Consider the following 17,825-nt stretch of genomic DNA (forward strand, 5'->3'; position numbering starts at 1 on the left):
CAATATTTAAGTGGCCGTCTCAAGTTAAAAGAATCATACGCATTTATTGCAAAATGGCAGCTCCTGTATCCTGACAGTGCAGTTCATAAAGCATCTCTTTGATCTCATTTTCTGATGGTAGATGAACTATTCTATTGAAAGACCTTTTCATACAAGAACAAGTTAATTTCAAGATTAAATTAATCTTACTGTAACTTCAGTGACCCCAGTGAGAGCTGCCTTGGACCTTTTATGTGAAAAGGTATTTAGCAACCTTTCTTTTCAAAGTTTGGTTTTTATAGGGCAGCTGATACTTTAGTGGCTTTTGAGCTGGGAAACTAAACTTCTTGTAGAAAGTAGCTTACACAGAAATCTGGATTCTTTCTCTGTGTTACTACTTTTGCCCGTCAGATGACAGCAGTATGCTTTGATCTGTTTTTACTGAATTTTCCACAGAGTCCATGAAAATTCAGGGGTCCTCTTTCTACAAGCTTGCTGCAAAGTACTATTCAGTTTACCCCACTTTTGTGACTAATAAAGTTGAAGCATAAATACATACTTTATTAAACTTTTTAAGGGGGTTGCTGAAATCTATCATTGAGTAGATTTGTATCTTTCAAAACAGATTATACTTGGTTGAATCAACAGAATAGGAACATACATTGGTAAGCAAGATACAAGTCCAGATTTTTTACTTCAAATTACATTATAGTTCTTGATAGTTGTAATATCTAAAGCTGAGATACTACCATGGAATTTTTAAAATTTTATTTGAAGAATAGAAATAAATACTAAATCTTATAAAATAAAATATTAAATATTATAAAATATTAAATCTATTTTAATGTGTGCTGTTGTATATTTGTAGCCATGTTTTTGTCTGGTTTTTTTTGTGTTTCCTGCTTAAACATCTGATGATTTTACAGATAACAGACTAGAGAAGAATGTGAGCATACTTGCTTACAGTTTCCTTGCAATGCAGGTGTACAGATAATTTTCTGGAAGTTCACAAGTGACAAATTGCAGACAAACTGCATTCTCTGACACTCCTTAAAATCTTTTTGAAGTGACCAACATAGTTCCTTGTTCATGATACTGTTTCTTCATCTACTTGGTGGCTGTACTTCTTTCCTGTTTGAGTAGTAAAGTTTTGCCTCAGGATAAGGGCTTTGAAAGACATTCTTTTCTTAGCACTTGAATGAGTACATCTCACAGCTGATACAGATGGAGGTTAGGGTTGGAGTTCTCTCTAGTCACCAGAGAGCTACTTGGTCTGTTCTACTTACGAAATATTTGAGAAGAGAAGAAAAGAACTGCCCTAAGCTTCCTCATATATAAAGAGTGCTTGAACTTAGGATATTGCCATATCAACCCTGTGCCTTTGTCTTGTTTTAGGATCAACTCAACTGCTTCTGAGGAACAGAACATGTCACTTTCATGAGGTGTAGATAAATAATTGGCTAATGTAACTTCATATCTTTGCTTAATTATTTTGCATAATGCAGGGAACCAGTCATGATATGCTCACAAATGCTTCTACAATCTGATTTATATTGCAGTTCAATGAACTGATTTAGTCACTGAGAGTAAAGTGTTTACAAGAATTAAGCTGCTTATACTATAGACTGAAGGGTATGGAATTAGCTTTTCAAAACATCTGTATAGGTGGATTCTGAAACTTTCCAGTCTTATCGGTTTTCTGTAGTGCTGAGCTACCACTGCAACTACTTTATATGCAAACAATCACACTGGTAAGCCTCATTATACTGCTTGCTAACACAGGCATTTGTTTGGCTTTGTGACTGCATGTTATCAGTTCAGCATTTAATTATGCTGTAGTAGTAAAATAAAGTTGACTCATGTGAGACACCATCAAGAAGAGCTTATTTTGCCTCAGCTAACTGAAAAATACCTCTTTGTATTAGGCACCAGCAACTCTGGTTATTTTGGGGTACCAGAATAGTGTAGATAGGTCTTACTGATGTGAGAGAAAATTGTTGTTGAAGGAAATACATGGTATGACAGCAGTGTGATCTGTGACTTAATTTTCATGGTAAAATAGCTGCATTTTTTATATTCCTCTAAATAGCATTTACTGCATACTACAAAATGTATATTCATCATAATTGAACTTTAATTTAAAATACTGTGTTTGAAAGGAAAAAAAATGAAATTGTATAGATTCTAAGCAATAGCAGTAGCAGTGTTACAAGAAAACGCAGCATTTATATGCTAAGAGTCTATTGCTCAGAATTTTTAAAAACACCTTTATTAGGGTTGAGTGTTATAATAGAAAATCTGTGTATATTTACAAGGTATACTATCTATTAGTAGGTTACAATGTCATGAATTTTCAATAAATGTATAAAGATTTCCGATTTTGGTCATTGGGGGTTTTTTTCTCTCTTTACGCCCCCCAGTAGGAAATCTCAGAAGTCTCAGGACAAGTATTGATTATCTTGCAAAATCCCCACAGGCACTTTATTTTACAGTTGTTTTTGTGACTTCTGTTGGCATTCAGTCCATTGTCACTTCGTGGTGGGGAAAATCACACATCCAGCCTTCAATTCATATCTTAATCAGCTGATTATTTTCAGAAAGTGAGATATTCTTGAGGATTTTCTCCAGGTTTTTATTGTGCTCAGGCAACGAAGCACCATTGGAAATGCACTGGATCTGTGTTTCAGAGTTAGTCTCTCAAAGTAGTTTGCACATAGATTAATTATGAGATCAGGATAAGCTACTTGGTGAATCTGTGAATCTTCTCAACTGGCATTATGGTTGTATGTTATAAATAAATGCATGTCACAGCATATGTATGAAGTCATACTATACTGGATCCACTCTTTCTCAGGCTTCCCATAGGGCAGATGTTCCTTCAGTAACTTCAGTAATGTAGTGCTTCTGCTCACATTTTTACTTGTGTGATAGAAGCATAATAGAGATGAATGAAACACATACGGAAATCACCTTCCTTTTCTTCCTTTTGTCACTGCAGAGCTTGTGGTCTGTAGTAGTGTCTCCTTATCTTCCTGTTCTTTGTTCAGGTGGTGGAGATACATGAACAAGTTAATTTCTGTGTTAGCCTATCTGAACTAAACTTCGAGTTTGTTGAAAACTGAAGACAGCCTTAGAAATTCAATTTTCTTCTTAGGAAACACCTCCACTGGTATACATTTTCTTAAATCCTGCAGCACTTTGTTGCTGATGATGTGGACCTATATGAACTGCCCCAGTGTTAGGAAAGTGTGATAATAATTTTAGAAAGTTAGCTGTTGGTTTTGAATTGGGTTTTCTCACTTGTTATATTTTAGCTGTTATTTTGTCCTGCTGATTGTGTGGTACAGCAGTGAGATTTTCCAGAATAACACTATCCTCAGCTTGTCTCCCTCACTGTTGCACTGTAAGCATTGTCTCTGAGTGTTGTGGTGCTAGATAGTTTGAGTACACACAGTGGGAGTCGTGTCTTCTCCATCATGCAGTTGTGTGTAAGAGAACTTGAATTTCACAGTTATATGTGTGGATGAAGTAAGTTGGTTTATACAAAATTTTGTTTTCTGATAGGCTTTCAGTTTAATCTTCCAGTTCTGCAGTATGCCTGCCCTTGGAGATGGTAAAATGTCATACATAATTTTCACTGACTGACAGAATATTTGGTAGGTGGCTGTATCCTAGGTAGGAAAAGCACATACAACAACTGTTTTCGTAAGGTGTTTAAAACACATTGTAAAGCACATTTACTAATGTGCATACCCTGTCCAGGTATTAATGCTTTGAAATTGCAGATTTTTCAAGGCTCTCTCTATGACGGAAATAAAATTTCTATTTAATTGTTCTTTCGAATTTAACAAAACAAACAAACAAATGGCCAAACCAACCAAAAACCCCACCTTAAGATGTCACTTAGATTTAGTTGTGTTTTTGTCTTACATGCCTTTGCCACAGTGTCATAATACAATTCAGGAATAATGTTGAATTTTTAAGCATGGGATAATTATGGCTAATCCTTCGCTTGTCCAGGTGGTATGAACAGAGCATATCCAAGTAAAATAATTTGCCTCAGTGCAATGATTCCTTGACTTCTAAAAATGTATTGATTAAACTCTTGGTTTGATGTAGCCATCAAAATTCCGTAACAGAGTACCAATGTTTTGCTACTGAAGCAAACCATTTGCTTGTTACTCTCTTATTTCCTGTGACGAGGTTTTAAAATCTGTTAGCACTGAGGCTGCTGTGAAACCAGTTTGATCTTACAAAAATTGAAAGTTTTTACATAGAAAATACCTCCAAGTTGGTAACAGTAGTAGCTGGGAGTACCATCATGAACAAAGTAGGTAACTTGCAAAGCAATCAAATGTTGTTTTATTTTTTTCTAGAGTTTCTTGGAAGTAGAAGACAATCTCTTCCCCTGTGCTGGGCAAGCACAGTACCTATCAAGAGCACCATCTCCTTTTGGCGAGCATGGCTTGGTTCGCTCCAGTCCAGTTAAACATGCCAGAAAGTGTTCTCGGAATACATCCAGGGCATCTCACTCAAGTGTCTGTACGTCAAGGCCACCAAGTAAACACTCTGGACTTTCATGCAGTCACTCCATTGATAGTTTTGTGAGCGTTGGTTGTTCCCAGAGGTGTCAAGGAAACAACCCCAAAGTGAGCAGCGGGGATCTTCTAGAGAGGCACTCTGAATACTTTACCAAGAGCCGAAAACCTTTTACTCCACGCACCTTAATATCAAATGCTAAATCTTTCCTGACAGAGTACAGGTATTACACTCCTGCTCGAAGGAAGAAGAAAAATCGCCGCAAGCAGCGTGTGGAAGCTCAAACACAGACTGATATGATCAGGTACAGAGATTGAAACTTTATTTTGTAACTCTGGAATTTAGTTATCATAACAGTATCTTCATAAAAGCAACATGTTTTGCTCTCACTACATTTGTATAAAACTAGAGTAATTATTCTGAATTTATTCTAGATAAGCCTTAGCAAAAGCAGAATGTGATTTTCCTTTTTTCACTGGAGTATTTTACTGTCCTCTTTCTGGAACAACTGGTTTAATCTATACATTGGATATGAAGTGCCACTAAATTCAAACTGTGGAATCTCACATCTGCTGGTGATAATCATTCCCTCTGTCTTCCCTATGCTATCTCTGGTGTATAGTTCCATCTCTTAAAGAATTAACCAGTAAGAGCATGCAAGTAGTTCCCCACTGTTGCACCTGGAGTCTGATACTTTCCAGTTTGTTAATTAATACATCATGCAAAGATCTGGTTTTAACTCTTAAATGCAGCTCTACATTGGTTTTTTATCACTTGAATTTAAATACCTTCAGATATACCCCATATAAAATATTTTAAACAAATTTAGTGTCCTTCTCTTGCATGGAACTTCTCAGCAAATTGAACAATTCTGATTTAGTTTTGTTTTTACTGACACTACCTTGTAAAGAGAAATCTTTTCCCTTTTGTGTCCTCCATGCCTGCATGTCCAACTCCAATTTTTTCATAGGACAAATTGGGAATTTCCTAAGACTAGAATTATGGTAGCTTTGGCTCTGTATTGCAACTGTTGATTTTCTGGCTGTGGGCCATCTGTTTTCCTAGTGCACTTTTAATTTTAGGATCATCTCTGTTTGTAATTCTGAACAATTATTTTGGATAATTTAGTTATCCCCTGTTAATATGCAGCTAAGTAAATAATTTGGATCACCTGTATATGACTAGGGTCATCCTTCAAAACAAACTATAACTTAGTGTTACTATATGAACCTAACTCTGGCAGAAATTTTCTGAACTGTTCGGTACTGTTCAGACTGATGAGAAATTTCCACAGTGTAACTGGTTTTCTCATCCTGCATATTTTGAAAGTAGTCTACTTGGAAAACTAATACTTCTCTAAATTTTGTAGCTTTCCATCTGCAGACAAAGTGTATGTGAGAAAAGTTATGTGTGAACACCAGAAGATCCCATCAAAGGTAATAATATATCTATCAGTGGGTACTCTTCCCACACCCATCGCCATCATGGTGGGGTAATACACTTCATCACTGCCACAGCAGTGAACAGCTGATTTAGGTTTTCTTTTCTCTATTGCCATGACATGAATTCATTCCAAAGAGGAGAGAGTTTCAGAACACTGAGTGAAAACAATAAATAAAAAATTCTGAGGTACATAAAGAGATCTCTTTAATTTTTTTTTGTTTTGTTTCTGTAAGTGCACTATCAAATACCTTCTGAGGCCACAGATAACTGGTACATGACTTTTCAGCAGAAGAAGGTGTCCCTTTTGTCTGTTTACCCAGAGTTCTCAGAAAAGACATAAAATTTCTAGGGCTGCTTAATCACAGAGAGTTAATAGATTAATTTTAATGGAAAAATGTTATGTGTATTTGCACTGATAATAAAGATTTTTATCTCTGTATTGTAGGCTGAAGCTAAAAGATATACTCTGGATGAGCCTGAGAGAGGAATAGATGGTTGTCAATACTCCATCCTAAGGTGACTGATTTACAGCAGGAGGAAATATTTGAAATGCCCATTCTTTCTATACAGCTGGTCCTTAGGCCATAAGTCTTCCCTGCCATTTCTCTTTTTAAGTCTCTTCTCACAGGACTTAGGTTGGGTTTTTTACATCAATGGCCTTTCCCAACTTCAAAATTCATTATTTGCTTGTGATAAGTTCCACTGGGAAGCCAATTAAGAAAAGAGAGCTCTGAAATATATCAGTATTTTTGTCAGAAGTGAGAGCGATGATGCATTATTACCATTGTTAGTTCTGTACATCTGGGTTCACAGACTATATAGTACTCTAACTAAACACTGCATTGGTGTTCCAATCAGTACTTCCCCTTAGTGTCTCCAAGCATCCAGTCTTTCAAATCTGTGGTATGTGAGAATTGTAAACCAGGAGCATTTCCCACATCTTTTTCTGAAAACTTAATACTGAGATTGCTACAATACAAGAGCAGTGTTGGAAATCAGGCCAGAACCCACAGGCTCCGAGCTGATTCTCCTCATTGCTGACCTAAGTGTCATGCATGAGTTGCTGATTTGCTCTCTGGCCTTTTCATACAAAGGCATTTTTATCTGAGGAGAAAAACGTACTCTGAGTTGAAAAAGCACTCTAACGGATAGCAGAGATTGAATAGCATCTAAGTAGCACCAAAGTCTTCTGAGCACTGCGTCAAGTGAGGTGGTGTAATGTTCTTGAACCATAGTCTTTCAGGTTTCAGTGGAAGCAGGGGATTTTGCTGCTGGAGCAGGGTTTAGGGGTGTTATGGTGGCCTTTCTCACAAAAAGAATGGTATAATGGCACACTGTGGCTCCAGAAGAAAATTACATGCCAGGTAGTATAAAAGGGGTTTAGAATGTTGTTCTTTTTCTTGCCATCTGATTTTCTTATTAGAGAGACATCATGGCATCCTCAGAAGTGTTCACCAAGGAGGACTGCTGAGGCCGAGTAAGTATGCTTAAACCATTTTTCTACTCATTTACAACATCAAATTAGAAAGCTTTCCTCAAAACTGATGAACGTGAAACATACAATACTTAAAAAATTTTATGTGAATCTAAAAATGAAGAAAATTCATTATAACTTCAGAAGATTGTACAGTGCCTATAGTTTGTTTCCATTTCTTTTTAGGTCTGTAATCTCTGAATCAAATATTGGCAAATGAAACACCAAACTGAAGGGCATTCTTACCACATTTCTGCACTGAAATTTGATGAGAATTAGAAGAGTTTTGAGTTCTAATCAGAAACATTACTAACGCTTCATCAAGTGGCCTTGGGAAAGTCATTCAGTTCTTTCTGCTTTAGGACGGGCTTGTCTTTCCCCAACTTAGGGCTTATAATAGAGGTCTCAAATACCAGCTGTAGATAACTTCCTTGACTATAGAAGAAACCAAAATTACAATCTTTACGCACGGTAACAAATTTCATGTAATGAAAGTCATGCAAGTTGTATTCCCTTTTTTATTTTCTGTTTATTAAGACTGGAGAATGACTCAATACAATTTGAACGGATGCTTTGGAAAACTTAAAAAGATGCTATTGATGCCATGAAGATTTTTTTTGCCTTTTATACCCCTGTTATACCTTTTTTACAACTTCTGTATTCTCGGTGCTTTTTGCCTACATTCTTGTTTGTCAAGCTGAGAGACTAAACATTTTAGAAGATTCATAGCTAGGGATCAATGTGCCCCAGACCCCAAGGTCCCCTCCAGAACACATTCTGTAAACCAAGATAGAACCATCCAGGGGGAGGCTCCTTGGGGAGGGGGGCTCACTCGAGCCTCTCATTGGGGAATCTCTGATAGAGATGCTAATTAGTAAAACCTATAATGTTATACCCGATCTTTTGGGGTGTGCATTTTGCGGGGTGCATTTCCGTGCTTTTGACCTGGACATGTGCACCTAAGGATCCTTGAAATAAATACCAAGGTAAAATCCCTTTTCCCCTTCTAACTGTGTTTGACTCTTGATTTTAAGACTAGGAAAAGGCATCACTATGAAAGAAAAACAGGACTGAAATATTTTCTTTTGGGGTTTTCTCTATTGTTGTCTTTCAAGGAGAACTCCAGACTTTTGGAGAGGTCCGATTTAGAGCATTTGGCATCAACAACTCTTTTAGAGGTATTAAAGTAGAGATAAGAGGTGAAAGTGACATCTCACACTAACAAGATTTTGTCCATCGAGGAGATAGATGTGTTGAAATGAGTGGATGCTGCCAAATAAGCAGTTAAACTCTTCTCAGCTTCCATTTAGGACTAGCAATTTTCAGCTGCAGTCAGATTCTCTAGAAGCTCCTTTGGAAGCCTCTACCCAGAGCATCAAACTGCAATTGTACGCTTTCTTCCCAGTTAACTCCCCTTTCTTTGAGTGCAAAGCAGGTTCTGAACACGCTCCAAGATTCATTTGGGATCTCTGTCCTAATTTATACCACAACAGAAAGTTAGCATAAGGACAAAGTACCATGACCACCTTTCTAACAGTCTCATATTTTGCAGTCTTTTATTATTATCTAGATTGAATGAAAGTCTTAGTTTGTCCTGCTAGACTTACCCATTATGAAAAATAACCACTGATACAAGAACTATAAAATCTTAATGGCTGTTCCCATGAAGGTGATTAGACCTACTACAGTGTGTCATATATGTTTCTATGGTAAAGCATTTAACATTGGGGTTTCTATTCTCCCTGCAGAGAAGAGGAGCTTTTATATTTAACTTTCATTGAAGATGTAACAAATGAAATTCTTCGACTTGGGTTATTTTCTAACAGGTAGGTTACAGTTGTTTTCAGTTTTATAGTGCTATGTCAGAAACTCCTGGACTCCATAAGAAAGGGAAGCAGTGATTAGTAATAATTTCTTTATATACACGTATACACAGTTAGCCCTTGCTTTTGTTTTGTTTCCTCCTCTTTTTTTGCTTATGTAAGAAAGGGGAACTAGGACATACCTGTGGGTCATTTACTTTGATCTGCTGCTGTGTACCATGAGATAAAAGCTTCTGTTAGAAACTGACCTGGAACCCTAGATGGAATAATGCTAAAGAAGAACTCATTTTACTCTGCCACATCTGTTTTGCCAAATAAACCGAGTTACTAATCTTTCACACAACAGGTCCTTCCTCTCCCTTCTGTCCTTCTTCCAGTATGAATTCAGTCTTCAGCATAGGTTGCCAGGATTACATCCTCTTTCAGATAAAGGTTCACCAGCTGCTAAATCAGGTTTCTTTTTTCCAATACCATACTGGTTCTTTCTAATAAAGAACTCTCAATTTATGCAAAAAAACTTGCAGTATTTCTATATATATACAGAATCTTAACCCATTTTTGTAATTTCCCATTCAAGACAGTCTAATTTCTTAATATTCTGATCTTGCTTGTGTTGATAATGTTTCCAGCTGTTTTTCCAATTCTGTGCCCTCTGATTTTTTTCTTCTTATGTTAAGGCTGTCAATGAGAATACTAAGTACACCAAGTAAAAAAAACTTTACAAATTTTGAGAGCGGACTCCTTCTGGCTCTTTTTTACAGTAATGTTGTCTTCCATTAGACTTTCTTGCACTTTTTTTTAATAATTTTTCATGTAAGATAGGTTAAATTCACTTGACTTTTCACTGTTCCAGTGACTGTGTACTTCAATTGTCACAGAACATACTCTCTGCAGAATTTTTTTTCTCATTCTGCCTAAGCAATGGAAGAGAGCTCTCAGGACTGAGGACTTTTCCCTGGATTTTTTTTTTTACTGAAGCTGGATTTTATTCCTTCTCTTTATTCTTGTGTATAGCATCCACTATGGTGCATCCAAGAGATTTTGGATACTTCAGCATGCCAGTAGAATCACCTATGAATTGTTGATTTCTCCCAGCATATAGGCCCAACAGAACAAACACACATAGTTGAGCTACAAGTCACCCCATGGTTGCCATGTGCTGCCCAAAGCCAGGTCTGCCTGCTGAGCACATGTCCAGTGGGTTGCTGACTACAGGTAGCCCTCTTTGTTACAGTGTAGCTGAAACAGTCTTAGAGGTGCCATTCAGCTAAGAAATTAAAATTAAAAACTACAGTCATTGCTTTATGTAGCTCTGGTAAAAGTTGGGTTTTCTCCTGTGAAATAATTTGGTTTTTTATTTGTAGGGTTCTGGATCAACTGTTTGAGTGCTATATAGAAGAAAATAAGAACCGCTTGGATGAGGTGTGTGCTGCCCTTATAATCATCTCTCTCTCTGCATATGATTTAGGTGATGTTTCCAAAGAGCAGGGCAAATGCACTGAATATTTGAGGGTAAAGGTAACCAGAATACTTAGTGGGGAGCCTCTCTCTCCATAAATGAGATTTGCAGTCTCATGGATTGTGGCAGATCAGGAGTCACCAGTACAGTGACAGAAAATGAACAACAGTCAATTCAGTTTGGTGATACTCAGTGTTTAATTTAGTCACTTGATTGCAAGCAGCGTCCTTTTCCTTCTGACAGAGTCAAGCCCTGAGTCTGAGCAGTGCTCAGGTGCCATGGGGCTGGAGAAGTGTCACCCCTTTCTTCCTTCACCCCTTAGGGCAAAATGCGCCAGATGTTGGATGTGCTGAAATCAGACCTCGGCTGCAGCCAGGACAGCGAGACAGAGCTAATCCATGAAGGCCAGGACAGTGAGACAGAGCTAATCCATGAAGGCCAGGACAGCGAGACAGAGCTAAGCCAGGCAGGCCAGGACAGTGAGACAGAGCTGATCCATGCAGGCCTGGACAGCGAGACACAGCTGATCCAGGCAAGCCGGGAAGCCTCAGAATCACTGGATCTGCAGGAGTCTGATACGATAGAGGAGCTCGAGTTTACCAGTAAAGGTCACAGACTGAGGAAAGCTACAAAAAGTGAAGAATTCCTTGAGAGGATCAACTTGTCATTACAGGAACCAAACAAATTTGAATCACTGTCATTCAGCGAAAGGTCAAAGGAGACACAGAGCAGGGAGGACTTTTCAGAAGATACCACAGAAATGATGGATGCTGGGACAGAGTCTGATTTCTTTGGTGTGGAATTTGAAGAACAGCCAGACACTTTACCCACATGTGAGGCAGCTTCTAACTTGATTGCTTGTGACTGTGATTTGGAAGTCAATAAGGAACTTGATGAACTGAAAGAAAACTTTGCAGACACCCTTCACATTTCACGTAACTATTCGTAACAGTAACCAAAACTTACCTGTTACACAGGGGTAGAGCTCCTTCTGTGGTGAACTTCCATTTGTCAACTAGTAGTAAATTGTTTGGTTTATTTTCAATTATTTCTGTTTAAATACTGCTAAGATCTCTCTAGCAGGATACTATTAATTGGGCATTAATAAATCTCTGTGTAAATTAGACCTTAAAGGATAATGAGTCAGTTATCAGAAGAATTTTGTATATTTTGCCTATAATTGTATAACTTGAAACAAACTTGAGAATATTAAAATTAGATTTATATTTTTAAAAGATGTCATAATAAATTATGAAATATTTATTGTTTTAAATAAATTAATTGATAGTGCAGTTGTGGTCCTGCTATAAAGATCTGAGATTTTGTAGTCTGCAAGAATTAAACAACATCAATTTAACATCAAAAAATGTCCTCTTCTGGAACGGACAAACAGTTCCACTGTGTTGCCACTCACAGAAGCCCACAAATGAAAAATCAAATTATTTCACAAGAACAAAACTAACATTTAAGAGTTCTACATTGATTAATGACTGCAGTACTTTATTTTCAGTTCTTAACTGAATGAGACCACTAAGTTCAATTTCTTGTACTGATGACAACCACAGCATAGCATTCTGCATCAGGCTTTGGTTTTGGAAAAGGATTGAGTTGCTCACTGTTTGATGACTAGGACTATCTAGTAGAAGGCATGTCAGGCACCTTGTACAGCAAATGGAGAAGAGGTGGTGCATTTTCTGGTTAAAGTTTAAATTGAAGTTAGCACCTGCATTGCACAAAATCAACCCCAATATCATTGTTTAATCGGAGTACAGCTATTGCCTGACATTCCAGTTACTGCAGAATGAGCTCAGCAGGTTCTGAGGAAAGGCTGGCAAGTCATACCATTTTGCTGTAGGTGAGGAACTAGGAGAAGTCTTAGGAACTGGATAAAGCCTGTCCCCTAATATCTCCTAGGATCAGTTTTTAACCTTCTTCCTCCAAGGACAAGCCCAGGTTGTACCAGTTCATACATAACAGCTGCCACCACCCACCTCCCCTGTGCTTCATGAGCATTGACCAAAGACTGTGACTCTGTCGGCCAGGTGACCCATTGCAGCTTCAAGTAGCTCCTGCAGACACAGACCACTGCTTCACTTGTGAAGCATAAACTTTTGGACAAAAAAAGGAAATGTCAAAAAACATCTCGAGGAAGCCAGTCAGAGAAAAACAGCATATCTGGCACAATCACAGCACTGCAGTGCAGAACATCATTCCCAAAGAAAGCAAAAGGCACCTTCCTGGGTGCCTTGTCCACAATAATAAATTGCACTTGTTGACAATGACAGCACCAGAGTTCATGTTAGGCATGTACATGTGGCTGGGCAGATGGGCACCAGCCTTTCATCTGCCACACTCAGCTGGCTGCCTTGTAAATCTGGCCTGCAGCATGAGTGCTCTGTCTCACTGCAAAGCAGGTGAGATAATGTGAGGACTTTTGTATCCCCCCATCCGAGCCTGTGTTGTTGAAAAGATCTGGCCACAGGGCTGAGTCAGTACAGTGCAGAGAGTTTGTCCTCAATCACAAGTGACCACAGGTCTTCTCCCATCCCCAAGGAAACTCCCTCTCTATTCCTTACCTCGGAGAGCTGAACAGAAGGGAATGCCCTAGGAAACTGTTGTTTGTACTTTATGAAGAATCCTGACACAGAGGGACTGGTTAGAAGGCTGAAGAGCATGGTTAGATGTGTCCAAGTATAAAGCCTTTTTGCTCCTCAGACAGGACTTCACCCACTCTTGGGGCCCTCCAAGTTCTCCATTCTTGGTCAATAATGGGAATTTAGGGGGTTTTTTCCCTACCTGTCTCTACAGATGTGACTTGTACATCAGCAAACGTCACTCAGCAAACTTTGGCTTCTTGTCAACATGAGTCTGATTAAAGATTAATAAGAATTCCACATTCAAATTCTGTAAATGAAAAAATACTGTAAGAAAATACCACAGCAGTGAACCTCACAGAAAGGCACAAGTAATGACATACTCATTTCCTGTAATATGAGTAACACAAAAATAAATAAAAATAGTTCTCTGACCATATTTCCTGTTGATGAACTGTCTCAACATCAATGACATTTTTTTCTGGGTAGATGCAACTTAAAAGAGGAAGTAAATTCATTAAAACAGACCTTTCACAAAGAAAGTACCTGTCTGCCTAAACTGTGTGAACATTTATTGGATCCACAGTGAAATGTGTGGTAATGAACCAGAGAATCACACACCCCAGTATCCAGCAGCTGGAGCAGTCAGTCTAGTCCACAGAACTGATTTCTCTCATTGTACAGCCACTCCTATCAGAGAGTGGGGAAAATACATTCTAGATAAATGTTATCTGTATAAAATCAGTTTATCTGAAGATCCAAAAGCAAATTCAGGGTGCCCTGGGCTTAAGACTTTCTCTCTTCTATTCACATTTAAGGTGGTACTTAAAACATAAGTTGTTTAAAGACCTTGATACGCAAGCCTGACCTACATCACTGATAAGATTAATCAACACTGCAAGCTTTGGGGTTTTGTTTCTGAGGGTTTTGGTTGGGTTTGGATTTTTCTACCTCATCACGTTTTACTTTGTGTTAGACTTGAGTCTTGGCACAAGCAGTAGCAGAACAAGGCAGTCACACACCATTACTGTTCTGAGTCCTTCAGATGTAACAAACTTAGGAGCAGTGATCTGCAGCAGCAGATCTGCAACTGTGCAGCTGTGATCTGCAAGTTTTTTCTGCCCAGATTCATGTGGGCAGTGAGTACATACATCGTAACATCAATGTTTTCTTCAAATGGACAAAAGCCTGCTAGTGTTACTTTGCTCTGTAACAAAACAGCCTCTTATCTTTAAAGCTACAGTTTTGGCATCACTGCTCTTTTTTCCAAAGGTAGGATTCTGTTTATTTACAAAGCAAAGTGGGACTTTCAGTCATTTGAAGTAAAGAGTAATGGGATGAAAGAAAAAGGTGCTTACAGCTCTTAGGGCTGACCAGAAGACAACAACCATCAAGCCATTTTATCCTTGATCCACCCAGTGTCTACAGAGCCCCTACAGAGTTTTCACTTAGGCTTAGCTGCAGAATGACTTCAAGACCTTGTTTCTCTGCATTTCTGTACACTTTTATGTCCTTTATAGCTATGCAACAGAAGTTTTAAGAATGATGCAGCTCAACTGACAGCATTTCATGATTCAAGTACAAATGGCTCCATCAGACAGTGGGGAAAAAAAGAGCTACTTTTTTCCTCAGCAATGATTTGTGCAAGGATTATGAGTAAGAGATCTAGAACATCAGCATAAATAAAAATTAAGACCAGGAGTTTCATTTGTAGCCTGTAATGCAGGCTGTTCCATTGTGGTGACAGCACAGTGCCTAGCCAACAAGACATTCTAATAATGCCCTTTAGTGCACAGCTACTGTTCCTGTGTCTGAGCACCTGGGAGAGGCAGCAGCTCTGGGCCACAGCCTGGGGTAAGGAGAAATAGCAATGGAAAATGAATGTTAAAGAGAATATAGGAAGAAAGGACTGGCAAAAAGGAAATTGTTACTGATTCCATCTTCTCCATAGGTGAGACCTATTGTTGGGTAGAATACAGGTGCAGAGTAGAAATTTAGGTGCCACTTATTAACATTGGCCTTCAAACATATTTTGGAGCTCCCTCAATTTTTCCAGCTTTGTATCAGTGCTTGTATTTGAGACCTAAAAGTTTATGCAAAAGGAAAAAAATCCACAAAATTGGAACTCAAGGTCTACTTCAGAAAGCTATGGGAAAGTCCAGTATCCCACTATAATTTGTGACCACCCAAGACAGGAGCATACATGGATAAGCAAGTGCGGAGCACTGCAGCTGTGTGATGTCTCTAAAGCCATCAGCCTTTTTCCTCTGGCACTTGCCAGGCACTTACCCTGCTGGTCTCAACAGCTGACATCTGGTATGGACACAGATTACAAGGAACAGAACAGCAACCAGTGGTTTTAAAAAAATCATTTCTCACTCTCCAAAACAACCAAACCACATATGAGCAGTCCAGTCTTACTGTTTCCTTTAGTGAAATCTGCTTCATTCAGAAACAACCATGTTTAGTTTCTACTCCAAGTCGCAAAGCAAGTGATACGCAAACAGGTGAGCAGTAAATTAATCTGCCCCAGCCATTGCCCCAGCACGGGTCACAGCCAGTCAAGGGATCCAGTTTCAAAACCTGTAGCAGGTCGTGGGCCAGCGGAAGCTGAGCATGTCACAGGGATGAAGCATCACTGGGAAGGGAAAAGAAGAATCGGCAGCTACCACTGGCATGACAAATCATCAGCTGAGCTGTGGAGCACCCAAAGCTCATTTCCATTTCAGCCACCTCAGAGAAAGCCTAGGAGGACCCCAGGGTGTCAGGCAGTTGATGAGTAGCAACAAGAATTGTTTATTCAAGTGAAGGGTACCAAAATTAAGGATGAAGTGGCTGCTGTGCATGGGACTTTTTGTTCTCTGTAGAAAGTCTCCAGAGCAGCTGGGCTCCTAATGGTACCTTTGAGTTCACCCACTAAGCTAATTCTAGCAGACAGAAAAGGGTGGGAGGTGTGCCTGACAGCCAGGTAACAACACACAAAATTGCACTTGCATTGATCTTTGAAACCATGACACTGGCCTGCAAAAAGTGTGGGCTCTCAACCCAACACCACGTTTTGAGCCGGAGGAATGCCAGACATGCCCACAGGGCACCAACACAGGCTGCTGCTGCTGTGCCCTTGCTGCTCTTGTAGATCACAGGCTTCAGCACACACAGGTTCCCCTGAAGTCCTTCCAGCCCTACCACATTGGGAGAATGAAATCAGACCTTGGGAAGGGCAGGGAAAGGCTACATAAATGGAGTAGGGAGGCTTCTGAAACTTGAGAAACTTGAACACAGCCTCAGCCTGTCAGGCAGCAGAGCTGTGCTTTCCCATTCTCGTAGAGGACAGGCAGCGTGATCTGTAGCACGAGGTGCAGAGCTCTCTGCAGTTAGCCCAAGAATTCAGCAAGCCCGTAGGACTCCCCTTACAGTATCTGTGTGAGGGCTGCAGCATACCTTACATCTCACAGCAGCCAGAGCCTGGTTCCAGATGAGTAACAACTATGAGATGACCCCAGCTCTTCCCAGTATCCATTTCTCACACTCATAAGCATGCTCACATGCCAAAGAAGTGAAGCAACATATCAAAGGCCATCAGCTCTCCTGTCAGCCTGAGAATTCCTTGCAGGAGCTCAGAGGTATAACCTCTCCAGTCAGAAATTCAGCTCAGAGGCATTTAGCACCGTGCTTTTTCCCAATGTTTGACACAAGTGAGACCAGAGATGACACAGCACAGGTTTGAAATCTGGCTATGAGGCTTCCCAAAAACTGGGCACAACCGTCTAAGGTAACAGTGGATTGTAAGAGAAAGAGGAGCTACTGAAGCTTTCATCTTGGTTTTCCCCTCCCCAGACACAAGCTTGCATAATGGCTACTCCCCTCCCACCCTGAGCGTTTTTAGCCTTACACAGGGAGTTCCAGCCTAAACATCAGTCTTTAAAGGCCCTTGCTGTGGCTTTCCATAGGATGTGTTTTCTCCATGGCTCTTCCTCACTATTTGAACATCTCAGAGTCTCTGTTCAGTTCACTTTATGGTGCTATCAGATCTCCCCAAAGCATTCTTGGGCACATCTCCCCAGCCAGCTCCTTGTTCATCCCTTTACTTGAGGGAGCAGCTGGCAGGTGAGAGCACAGCCCTGCCATAAAACACCCATGGTGCAGCCTCAGGCACGCTCCAGTAACAAAGCTGAGGGGCAGGTGAGTGGTAGGACAGGCCAGCTGGTGGCCAAAGTTACCTTCCCAGGTATCAGGAAATTCAACCTGTAGTATTTGTGCAGCATTTCCAGAATGTCCATTGCCCTCTGTTCTGCTTATTTTCATTATTTAAATACCATCCCCTGTGCAGAGGGATAAGGGTGATCTTTTGACCTGAAAACAGGCTCAAATGGAGCACCTTACTTCCAGCTTGATGGCGTAAATGCACTGAAAGTGCTAAACTCGCCATGGCAGCCCTCCTAACACCATGACACTAAATTTACTCTGACTGCAGGGAGTGCATACACTCAGCAGTGCTCCATATTTTGGGTAGA

At 39.7% G+C, this 17,825-nt stretch overlaps 1 protein-coding gene across 2 annotated transcripts in view; it reads left to right on the plus strand.

Moving 5' to 3' along the window:
* SPATA7 (spermatogenesis associated 7) overlaps window positions 1-13,499 on the plus strand; it is a 36,245-nt gene extending 22,746 nt beyond the window's left edge. For both annotated transcript variants that reach the window (XM_069018035.1, XM_069018036.1), the window contains 7 exons: window positions 4,356-4,822; window positions 5,888-5,954; window positions 6,407-6,477; window positions 7,385-7,438; window positions 9,184-9,261; window positions 10,623-10,680; window positions 11,040-13,499. In XM_069018035.1, the coding sequence (XP_068874136.1) occupies window positions 4,356-4,822; window positions 5,888-5,954; window positions 6,407-6,477; window positions 7,385-7,438; window positions 9,184-9,261; window positions 10,623-10,680; window positions 11,040-11,666 (1,422 nt within the window). In that variant the 3' untranslated portion in view covers window positions 11,667-13,499. The remainder of the gene's footprint in view (window positions 1-4,355; window positions 4,823-5,887; window positions 5,955-6,406; window positions 6,478-7,384; window positions 7,439-9,183; window positions 9,262-10,622; window positions 10,681-11,039) is intronic.
* Window positions 13,500-17,825: the final 4,326 nt, after the last annotated feature.

Source organism: Aphelocoma coerulescens, chromosome 5, assembly GCF_041296385.1.
Source record: "Aphelocoma coerulescens isolate FSJ_1873_10779 chromosome 5, UR_Acoe_1.0, whole genome shotgun sequence".
Taxonomy (NCBI): domain Eukaryota; kingdom Metazoa; phylum Chordata; class Aves; order Passeriformes; family Corvidae; genus Aphelocoma; species Aphelocoma coerulescens.